The sequence below is a fragment of the Carassius auratus genome, linkage group LG30F (assembly GCF_003368295.1).
Source record: "Carassius auratus strain Wakin linkage group LG30F, ASM336829v1, whole genome shotgun sequence".
Taxonomy (NCBI): domain Eukaryota; kingdom Metazoa; phylum Chordata; class Actinopteri; order Cypriniformes; family Cyprinidae; genus Carassius; species Carassius auratus.
The window spans coordinates 4,409,943-4,421,489 of NC_039294.1; the positions used below are offsets into that span (position 1 = coordinate 4,409,943).

General features: G+C 34.8%; 1 protein-coding gene and 1 long non-coding RNA gene across 3 annotated transcripts; one reads left to right on the forward strand and one right to left on the reverse strand.

Annotated features, from left to right (window-relative positions):
* Positions 1-882: 882 nt before the first annotated feature.
* ppm1f (protein phosphatase, Mg2+/Mn2+ dependent, 1F) lies at positions 883-11,255 on the forward strand. Of its 2 annotated transcripts, none has more exons than XM_026240673.1 (8): positions 883-1,131; positions 1,907-2,119; positions 4,172-4,302; positions 4,930-5,132; positions 5,245-5,433; positions 7,150-7,293; positions 7,674-7,767; positions 8,059-11,255. In XM_026240673.1, the coding sequence occupies exons 2-8, from the start codon at positions 1,944-1,946 to the stop codon at positions 8,394-8,396; spliced, it is 1,275 nt and encodes a 424-aa protein (XP_026096458.1). In that variant the 5' UTR covers positions 883-1,131; positions 1,907-1,943; the 3' UTR covers positions 8,397-11,255. The 2 variants fall into 2 exon arrangements, with proteins under 2 accessions (XP_026096458.1, XP_026096457.1); XM_026240672.1 differs by having other exon boundaries at positions 884-1,131; positions 1,881-2,119.
* On the reverse strand, positions 4,609-7,667 carry LOC113068088 (uncharacterized). The gene is made up of 2 exons (XR_003279482.1): positions 7,191-7,667; positions 4,609-5,387 (listed from the first exon to the last, which is right to left on the reverse strand). It is a non-coding gene; the product is annotated as an uncharacterized LOC113068088 (long non-coding RNA).
* Positions 11,256-11,547: the final 292 nt, after the last annotated feature.

An 11,547-nucleotide genomic window follows, 5' to 3' on the forward strand; every position in this document is an offset into this window, starting at 1 on the left:
CATTTGAAAAAAATCTAAATGTGTTTAGTGTTTTTGAAAAAAGTCTCTAATGCTCACAATTATTTTTATTTTTATAAAAAAATTAAATAATAATAATAATGTTGTGAAATATAATTTAAAAGAACTGTTAACCATTTGAATAATTTAATTGAAGACTCGAGTAATGGCTGCTACTAAATTACATTTTAAAATATATTTAAATAGAAAAGTCATACATCTATATGAAACAGTATGCTAAATATATAAATAAAATGGTAAAATTATACAAAGTTAGTTACAAAGAAATGAAAATAAAACAAACAGGGTATGGTTATTAATATGGTACCACAACCGTAGCATGTTACAAATTTTCAGTTGCACATTTTACCAAGTTGCTTCTATATTTTAGATTTAAATTTCTGTATTTTCTTTATTTATATATTTGCTGGATTTACTTATCTTATGATTACATGCATTTTTATCAGAAATGCATATAATCATAAGAAACAACATTAAGAACAATGTTCATTGAGAGTATATAATCAACAACATTTTACGATGTTTAACTGAACAAATTATGCAAACAATATTAAGAAAAAAAATACATAAAAATATAAGGCGCCATATCTCTCAGTATCCTCTTGTAAAATGTAATTATAAGAATAATATGTTTGAATAACGTTTTTTAAGGAATCTCTGCATTTATAATGGGGAAAAAAATAATTAAAAATGTTTCCTTGTCACTATTACAAAAATCGCCACCTCATTTCTTTCCATATAAAGAAGTAAAACCTTGGCTTATGAATATTAATTACCTTACGTGAATCCCTGGGCGCTCGTTGGATAGCACGTTAAAAGGAATGTATTAATATTCATAAAATTGGTCCGTCACCGCCAACACGATCTGACAACCAAACGGATTGTCTTCATCCTGTTCTGGCAAATCCATTCCGTGCATCACACGTTCATCCTTATCGCTTCTATTTCGCTGTGCTTGTACTTCCTGTTTGTCACAGCGACTTCCGCAGATGGATTGGCTTTTGTTGTGCAGTGACTGAAAGGGCGTGCGTTCATGCACGAGCACTTCAAACCGCACTCGTGAGGAAAAAAAGGGAGTGTCGGCGAATAAAGCAACGCCAACCATCCACAAAGGTATATACTGCACGTTTACGCACGACTATGTTCTCTTTTATGTTGTTAATTAAACTAATCTGTTGCTGCTTGTAGTTCAAGGCCCGGCTGTGCTGCTTTCAAATGGCGACAGTGTGTGCACTTTCTGGTTTGGTGTCATGCAAAAGTTACACCATGAATCCTTGTAACGTTAGACATGCATCAAACCAAAGTTTCCTTTATGCAATACACTGCGGTTAGACAGAAGGTCAGTTCTGCTGGGTTTTGCGAAATTTGCGAAGACGTCTGTTGATTTAGTGTACTATTCTGTATTTCTAGTTTGCCATCTGAAAATCGGAAGAGTATATGACTAAAATGTGGTATCCCAATACATACGCTTACTTTGTAACATGTAAATAATCATAAAGCGTAAACGTAAAAAAAAAAAAAATCTCTCCTTGTGTTTTATAGCTCGGATGAACAGTTAGTCCCGCCCCAAGTGCACGTCATTGGTTACTGTTGACAGCGGGCCTCCTCCGAGTGTTCTGATTAGCCAACGCTTTAACATTCTATTTTGCGTGGATTATTAACCTAAACACAAAGCATAGAAAAGTTTATATATTATTTATATATTTATGTCTAAATATTATAAATTCTACTCTGTTCTATACTGTTACTTTAGCAACAAATTTGCTTTAAAATAATGAGGAAAATTCATTTTACAACATTGACAGGGATGGTTGTTTATGTTTTTATTTATTTATTCATAATTCTTTTTTTTTTTTTTGTAAATTCATACCTGACGTTTGCATCAAAGGTTGCTTTGGACAAAAGGTTGCAAATCCACACTCAGAATGAGTTGCACGGAGCAAGGTGACGCTGGGAAGTTTCTGGAGAGGTTTCTGGAGGAGTTTGTAAACCCGCTTGGCCCAGAGGACCCTCTTCCCGTCGCTCCACTCAGCCGTAAAGTCACTATGCAGGAGGTGAAGGGAGAGAGTCTGGAGCTAGGCCTGCGACTGCTCTCAGCCAGGTCAGTTGTGTTCACATCATGTAGCTCAGGGGTTTTCAATCGCTCAGATGCCATGGACCCCCATATATGATCGTCCTCGAGTAAACCCTCATTCTATACTTTAAAAGACAGCTATGTGCTTTAATATATAAAGACGTAATTTATATTGAATGTGTATAGCATATTATTTTTTGGAGAGAAACTCTATTCACTACTGTACTGTTATGTATTATTTGTTAAAATACTATTATATATTATTATTATTATTATTATTATATTATATTGGTATTATTATTTAATAATATATTGTTATTTTAACCATTTTTATTTATTAAATATATTTTATGCATTTTTAGTTAGATCTTTTATATTATTTATTTTTACACTTTTCTAATCTTTTCAACAGACCCTCTAACACTCTCTTCCTGGCCTCTGGGGGTTCTTTTATTATTATTCTTAAATTATTTTATTTATTTGAATTATTAATTAATTATTATAATTTTTTATAGATTTATTTCCTTATGTTCTTTTGTTTATTTATTTTAATATATAATATGTTTTTCTCCAAGCTCTTCCACGGATACCCCACCACTCCCTTGTAAAATTCCTGGGGTTTTTTAATTTACATTTTTCTTTCTTTATTGAAATTTTTATATATTGAATATATTTTTTAGTACTTTAATCCATTAATTTATTTATGTTTTATTATTTATTTATTTTTATACACTTTTTCTCTAAGCTTTTCCATGTAGTCCCTTATTGGGGTTCACTGGTTTCCAGTTTGGAAACCCCTGATCACTATTTTCATGCAAGAGAGGATGGTTTGTGTTTATGTTTCCTGTTGGATGACATTCTCAGATCTAAGCTATAAATCAGCTTCATATTTGTGCTTGCCCATTTACTTCGTATATTTTTAAAAAAGGCCCAGAAGTGGGCCTGAAATGTTGCGACACACCTGTCCTCTCCAACCAGAGGAGGAGCGTTCTCTCATTCCTGTCATTCCTGTCTTTCTCTCTCATTTGCTTTCTCTCGCTCTCTGTCTGGCATGATCTGTTTTCCTGACAGTATTTGGACCAGGTCAGCACGTTTCACTATGCGTGAGCTGATTAAGAGATTTGGTGTTTTTTTCCCAGCGTACTATCAGTGGCAATCCAAGCGTTAAGTGAAAGCGATGGTGCAGAGGTTTTAAAGTTGAAATTTACAATGAAGTTTTTGTTTTATCTCTTTCTGCATCCTTCTCTCTCTCTCCTCTGACGCATTTCTCAGGGCAGACTTCCTGTCTGTGGAATCACTATTGTTATACCCACTTCCTGACATTTAGACTTCATTTCCTCTTTGTTGGAAGCTGTGGCGCATTCAGAGTCTGCACAGTGCAGATTTGTCAGGTTTAACCCTTTTCGTGTCTTGGTGTAGGTCAGATGTGCATGTCGTTACCGCAGCTCTTGACAAGTAGGACAAAAGGGAGTCATTTTATGATATGTTATGTCATTAGATAAGATCTCACAGAGCCAAATGATTCTTTTAAATAGATGTGTTGTTATGAGTGGGTGCTCGAGCCATTTGCCACTTGTTGCTCCAGCAGGCAAAGTGCTAAATCTAATCTAAAAACAGCAAATCACAACTGCAAGATTTTTAATTTTTTTAAAGAAATTATTATTATTATTTTTTTTTAGCAAGGATGGATTAAATTGATCAAGCAACAGTAAATTATTTATAATATTACAAAAGAATTGTATTTTAAATAAGCAGCAAAACAGGATATTAGAATGATTTCTGAAGGATCATGTGACACTGAAGACTGGATTAATGATGCTGAAAATTCAGCTTTGATCACAGGAATAAATGACATAAAAAATGCATCTAATTAGAAAACAGATATTTTAAATTATATTAACATTTCACCATATTAATACTGTTGTACTGTATCTTTGATCAAATAAATACAGCCTTGGTGAGCATACACATTTTCTTTCCACAACATTACAAAATCTAACAACCCCAAATTTTGGCTGATAGTGTAAGTTCACTTGAGCACACTGTTGGTATATGTGAGATCATGTGTATTTATTTTAGAAATGCCCCGTCCTGGCTGGGTGCAGCGATGTGCAATGCTGCCGTCACTGAATTACTTAAAGATGACCTTTCACCTCACTACTGCCCCAAAGATCCTGAACAGCAACCAGAGGATGAACAGGAAGTTGTTTGTGAGTGATTCATTTGATTTGGTTCTCGTTCTTTTCTGTTTTGTGATATTTGGGGTTACTGTCACATTTAAATTGATCTCTTTTTAATACAATAAGTTGGGAAAATAATTATAAGTCTGATGATAAAGAGAACAGCAATACAATATTGAGAAACTTATATATATATATGTAAAAAAAAAAAATCTTAATGTCTGAAAACTGAATTACAAATTCTGCAGAGGCCTTGCGTTATTTTTCCATCTTTTTTTTCTCTTGTGGTCTTGATATAAAGTTATTGTTGTTGTTAGAAAATAAATAAATAAAATCCACCAAAAATGACTAATTTAAATATGTGACTAACAGGCTGACAATACTCATCAAAGTTAATGAATAAATATAAACAATTGAAGATGACAATGTAATGCTGAGTTGCTTCGCTGCCCTCTAGAGTTCAAATAGAAGTACTACATGAAGATTTGACAGATTTGACATTACCTTTGACAACTTATCTCTTCTGAGAAAAAGTTTCCGTTCTTGGTTGTTTTATTGATTGTTTACGTGATTTCAGTCTATATGTGTGATTTCAATGAACCTCTGTTTAAACACTGTAGCATCATGCTGAGTGTGTGTGTGTGTGTGACTCTGCAGTGTTACAGTCTGAGCCATTGCAGCGCCTCTTTATCAATAACTTGAGAGAGGTGTGTATGGCTTGGCAGAAACAGCTGCCCAGTCCCGGGTCGTCCTCATTACAGACACACAGCTGCTCCATTCATGCCATTCGTAACACTCGCAGGAAGATGGAGGACCGTCACATCATCCTGAGAGAGTTTAACCAGCTTCTAGGACTGCAGGTAAGACCGCCACATCTTGCATTGTAGTAGATATTTAACCAACCCCATTCCCGAATATGCGTATTGCCCTGTCTCTGAGGAATGAATGTGATTTTGTGTCTGTTTTCCACAGGATGGTGTAGATCGAGAGTATTACGCTGTGTTTGATGGACACGGAGGGGTGGATGCTGCCACATATGCTGCCACTCACCTGCATATCATACTGAGCCAGCAGGAGGAGCTCAAAAGTGATGCTGCCACAGCCTTCAAAAGCACCTTCACACAAACAGATGACATGTTCAGAATCAAAGCTAAGAGAGAGGTAAGAACAACCAAAGTCTGAGACCACCAGTAAAAAAAGTGTCATCACAAACTATACCACCATCACCATATAGGGTTGAATCCTGAATTAATTGTAAAATTGTTTAGGTGGCATTAACATGCTCAATAGCACAGATTTGCTTAAATACCTTAAATATATCTTCGATATTTCCTCTCATTTTAAATCATAATGTTTTCATATTTTTAAGATTTTCTATAACCTTTTATTTCTTGTTTCAAATAATTTACAAAGAAATAGCTGGTTTTCAGTGTGATCTCAGATTTGTATGTGCAACACAAATGAAACAACAAATCCACTTTTAAACATGCACTAGCAAAAATAAGCATCAAATACAGCAAGCTGACATTTACGATGGCTTTCTTCAAAGCGAACACTTGTTTTCCCTTAAACAGGTTTTTTGGTTTTATCAGTGCATCTGCTTCTGAAACACCGTGCACAATCAGTTTCAGGAGTTATATTATATTTCCCCTTATTTGTCAAGCTGGTGCATTTTGTGGAAATTCACGATGGAAAGAAATCTTTTCACACTTCTCCCACTTCTTAAGATGCAACCGTTATGTGGATTGAATGTTCCTACGCTGTTATAAATACAGATAAATATAGTCCATGTTTCCCCCTGTGGTTGAATACATGGTTAAAAAAACATTGCAGGTTTGCTGCAAGACTCGATCTGCCTCCACAGGTACGGATATGAGTAAGCACTTTCTGTTTCACTGGCACGGTCAGTGCACATAAACAAGAATTCATTTTACTGACAATAACTGACATGCACCTGAGAGTTTGTATGGACTAGTTAATACCACTCAATAAAACAACAAATGATTTATTTATTTTTACTTTTTGAAAGACTTAAATTATACTGAAGTTAGTTGAATAAAGTATTGTTTTTTGGTAAAATGAAATGGGGCAGTATTTTAAAAATGAATGGGTAAATACATATTTTAAACAAATTAGATGAGATTATTATTTTTTTGCGTTGTGAAATTATTGACATAACAGATAAGCACCACTCATCAAAATATTTAGTTAAAATGTGAATTATTTATTATTTTACTATTTTGTGATATAAAAATATTAAATTCTGTTAAAATTATTTTATTAAAATCTATTTTTTTTATCTATTAAATTAATCATTTTGATCGGTACCATTAATTTTAAACATAATAGCACAATAAAAAAATTCATTATTTGACTATGTACTTGACATTTATTATTTTATGAATTAAGCTTTACTTAAACTTTAATGGAAATATATTATTTAATTATATTTTTATGGAGATATATTGTCATTTGTTAAGTGCAGTTAATCTGAACATAATAGTATAAAAGTAGTAAAATATTTAAATATAAACAGGTAAATATTTTTTTTTACCTTTTATTTATTTATTTTTTAAATCATATTATTCGTTGCAAAAAATATATTGATATAATTAATTTTCATTATTTATATTTATAATATTAAAATGTTTTAAATGATTAAATTAATTATTTAATTTAATGCATAATAAATTGTGATTTGAATTTGACTGATTGTTATTAGATTTAAATGAATCCACTGACAGCCCTAGTTTTTGTAAATGGTGGTAGTATTGGTTTCACTGACTTTAGTTCATGCTGATTTAAAAATACAATACTGTTTTAATATAAAATACAGTAATGAGAATCATAATTAAAGACTCTTGTGGTCTTGTGCAGCGTCTGCGCAGCGGCAGCACTGGTGTGGCGGTCTTACTGACCTCTGATCACCTGACCGTCTCCTGGCTGGGCGACTCTCAAGCTGTGCTGGTTCGACAGGGAGAACCAGTGACCCTAATGGACCCACACAAACCTGAGAGAGAGGTACGACACTCTACAAACCACTGCTGACCAATAGAGTCCGAACCACAAGAGAGTATCAGATGCTCGTCTGTTGTCTGTGAGCAGCTGAAATGTGAGACAGAGGAAGAGACTGCTGACCACATGCTGAATTAATATTAGCTGTGTTGCTACAGCCACTGAATGCCAAAAGTATCGGAACGGTCCTTAGAGAGGCACCGACTGACTTAAGAGCAACGTTTCTGCACACGATTTGCGAAATAAATACTTAAGTGATAGAGTAATAACGATGCAATGCATGCAAACAAAGCATATTATTCTTTGAATTTAGCTAAATATAGGGGTTTGCTGTTGTGAAAGCTCCAGGTTGTATCTTGAATGTTTGTGCTTGTGTTTCTGTGCAGGATGAGAAGAAAAGAATCGAGGATCTGGGAGGATGCATTGCATTCATGGGTTGTTGGCGGGTAAATGGGACCTACGCTGTTTCCAGAGCAATAGGTGACTGTCTTTCAACCAAATCAAAAAACAACATTCTTGTGTATTTGTAATGTTGGTGGGTGATATACTGAATATTCAGCAACGTGAATATTTCACTGAATAGAATGCGCTTTTTATTTGTTCATTGATAGGATTAATAATGGCACAAACTTCAGTAGCAAAGATTTAGTCAATTAAATTTTTGTTCATGAATCAGTTCAGATGGGTATACTAAATTTATAATTTTGCAATTATAAGAGTGCAAGCTAGTAAAATACCTTTTATATAATTTCTTATTCTTACCCTAAATAGGTGATTTTGACCAGAAGCCGTACGTCTCTAACGAAGCTGATTGCTCCTCGATCCAGCTGAACGGAAGTGAAGATTACATTCTGCTGGCTTGTGACGGCTTCTTTGACGTGGTTCGGCAGGGGGACGTCCCGGGGCTGGTCCTGGAGGCCCTGAGGGAGACCAGAGGCTCGGGGGACGATGTGGCCCAGACTCTGGTGGCCCATGCTAAAGCTGCCGGATCCAGTGATAACATCACGGTTCTCTTGGTGTTCCTCAAGGATCCTCAGCAGCTTCTGACCTGCGAGATGAGCTCCAGAGCAGAGCCCAGAGGAGCTACGGCTGCAGCCACAGAGATCTGAATAGGGGTTAATAGGAAGAAATTGTCCATGATAGAAGCATATCAGAGGACCAATACTAACTGATGGTCTTTTTACCATCTGGAATGATGTTTTTAAAGGTGTTGCATTTGAAAAGAATATGTGATTGTTGAGGTCATCCGAAACGAGTCGAGTCATGCATTCAGAAGAAAGCATCGAACGCAGGTGAAAGGCATTTCCTCATTTTTTTCAAGAATGTCTGATATCTGGTCATTTATTAACTCTTTGTTCCTACGTTTGAACTTGCCTTCACTTTTAAACATGTTTCCAACTATTTGCCTTGTTTTTACCAGCTTATATTTACATTTACTGGTGCTTAAAGAAATAGTTCACCTAAAAATAACAATTCTGTCGTCAATCAATTAGTCATTCCAGACCTGTATTACTTTCTTTCTTTTTTCTGTGGACCTTAAAAGAAGATATTTTGTTTGGTAGAAGAATGTACAATCTGTTTCCCATTGATGTCCATTGTATGCAGTAGAAGTCAATGGGAACCAAATCTGTTTAGTTAACAACAAACTTCAAAATATCTTCTGTTGTGTTCAACAGAAAAGAAGTAATACATACAGCTTCGAAACAACTTGAGGGTGAGGAAATAATGACAGGATGTACATTTTTTGGTGGACTATTTCTTTAATATCTCATAATATACCTTGCAGACATGCGTAAAGCAAATGCGTTTCTTATTTTCTGAGTGTATTTTGTTGGTCGCGCTTCCTATTTGATACGACTGTTACAGTGGAGGGAAAACCGATGTGAATAGTCTTAACACATACAGTATTGCGTCGCATTTCTGACCACACTGGCTTCGATAATGAAATAACCGACCATAAGGCCTTCAGCTCTGTCAGCAGATGTACTAATCCAGTGTTTTAGGTGGTTAGTATTTTTAAGACTGTTATTTATTTGACAAAAAAGTATTTATGGCTGTACTGTACTGTGTAAACGCGCTCTTTCATGTGCCAAAACTGTATTTACGAGTCTGACTTTGCCAAGATCGTCTCTCTGTTGCTGCAGCTTTTCACAAAGCAGGTTTTCGAAATGTACAGTAAACCTTTATTTATGCATAATTCATATTCGTTTTGTTACAGTGCCTTTTCCCCCAAATATCAGTGTTAATGCTGGCGTGTGCGTGGTGGTGTTCTATTATCATAGGCAGACTTTGCAAATAGCATGTCCTGCATGCTGCAAGTCGTCTCACGTTACGGCCGCTCAGTATTTTGAAAGCCTTGTGACGAGTAGCCGATATAGCAGCACAGTCACTATAATGTGATAAGGCCAAGAATATCGCTAACCTAATGGATACCGAATGAGGAAGGCGAAGACAAGAGCGATTTGGTGTCTTTATATGGGGAAAATGTCTCATTTGGTTCAGTATAATGCATTCTATATTTGAATAAATGAGTGCAAATGTCCAGATTTGTATCTTTCCACAAATACAGTGGAATCTTAAAGTCTGATGCTATTGAAAATCTGGGATTCAATTCGAAAAATCTTTCCAACTCCAATTCCAATGGTTAAAACCAGTCTCTTATGCTAACCACAGCGGTGTTTATTTGAGCAAAATACTGTATAAACTGTTATATTGTTAACTATTACAATTTCAATATTTTAATATAATTTAAAACGTAAATGTCGGTCTCAGACTTTTGGATCCCAATGTATATAATAAATGCAATGTTATTTCCCCCAGATTTACAAATATTGCATATTCTCATCAATTTTGGATATGGGATATTAATTTTGCATTGCGTAATTTTTACAATTGCCAGTGACTCTAAAAGTCAAAAATCTATGCACATCATCAGCGATGATCTCACATAATGTATGAGGAAATGGGATGTGCCAATGATGGGGATTTTGTTACATCACAGTTGTTAATTATAGTCTTTCCCCATTTTAAAAGCGCAATGCCTTATTTTTTTCTCATGATGTGAATGCTGTTATCATTTACTCACCTTTATGTTACTCGAAACCAGTATGACTTTCTTCTATGAAACACAAAAGAAGATCATTTAAAAGATGTTTTTCGGACCCCACTTTTATAGTATGGACAGAAAACTGAATTCTTCAGAATATCTATCAGTAATTGACAACAGAAATATCATTTTTGGGTGAACTATTCCTTGACGTTCACATTCGTGCCAAAAGACATTGTTCATTCAGAATGTGTTTTGCTCTTGACTGTGTTTTTGTACTTTGTATTAAAAGGATTCTCAAAGGGTTCGAGCACTGAACTACTTCTGTGTTTTTGTCCAGTAGAAAGGAAAGATCATGAACGTGTGCATCACTAGATTTTATGCTGGTGTGCAGTTTTATACACTTTTTGCCTGCAGTATTTTTATTTTTATTTTCTTTCCTCAAAGGACATTTTGTAATTGTTGCTGTTTGTACTAAAAAGTGAACATAAATCATGGGAACACATGGGTGTAACAGCTCTCAGTACATGATAAAGTGCCTTATCTTTATGTACTTTTCAGAATCATCTTTGTACAGGCAACTTAACTGATAAACCTAAGTGAGCTGACTCTTTTCAGACCTAATTTTGCATATCATTTACCTCTACAGCTGATCTTGTGTGCAAGTAAGGCTTTTTACTGGATCATTTAAGACCACTTCCACACTGTGTACAATACTACAGTGAATGTTCTACCTAATGTTCTTGCATGTAGTAATGTTTATGTCAACATCTGATGAACAGCTAAATGTGATTGCTGTCCTGTGGTATTTTCCTGCTATTTTAGAAAGCGTTTTTTTTTTAATGCAACTTTTTTTGTGGATTTATAACACAAGCATTGGGCTTTAATCTGATATAATGTGAATAAAGTACTTTTCACATCAGTTTGGTGTCTGGATTTGTTGCAGGACAGCTGACAGTGTCAGCACACAACTTTGCACTTTAGTTTACAGTGGTATGAGAAGATCTGTCCTACTGATTTCCGATTTCCGAAGCAAATATATTCTGCATTAAGTATAAAATGGTACACACATGATTATACAGTTGCAACAGAATGGCTGCAGAGCAAAACTGAAGCCCAAAATATACACATTTATTTGATTATAATGACCCATTTCCATCATTTGTGAACAATACCTATATCATGAAATGATCCATGAATTCAAATAATGTAAG

Coding starts and splice junctions, on each gene's coding strand:
- ppm1f (XM_026240673.1), top strand. CDS start 1,944: ATGAGTTGCACGGAGCAAGGTGACGCTGGGAAGTTTCTGGAGAGGTTT. Junction 2,120..4,171: donor CTGCGACTGCTCTCAGCCAG/GTCAGTTGTGTT, acceptor TATTTATTTTAG/AAATGCCCCGTCCTGGCTGG. Junction 5,133..5,244: donor ACCAGCTTCTAGGACTGCAG/GTAAGACCGCCA, acceptor TGTTTTCCACAG/GATGGTGTAGATCGAGAGTA.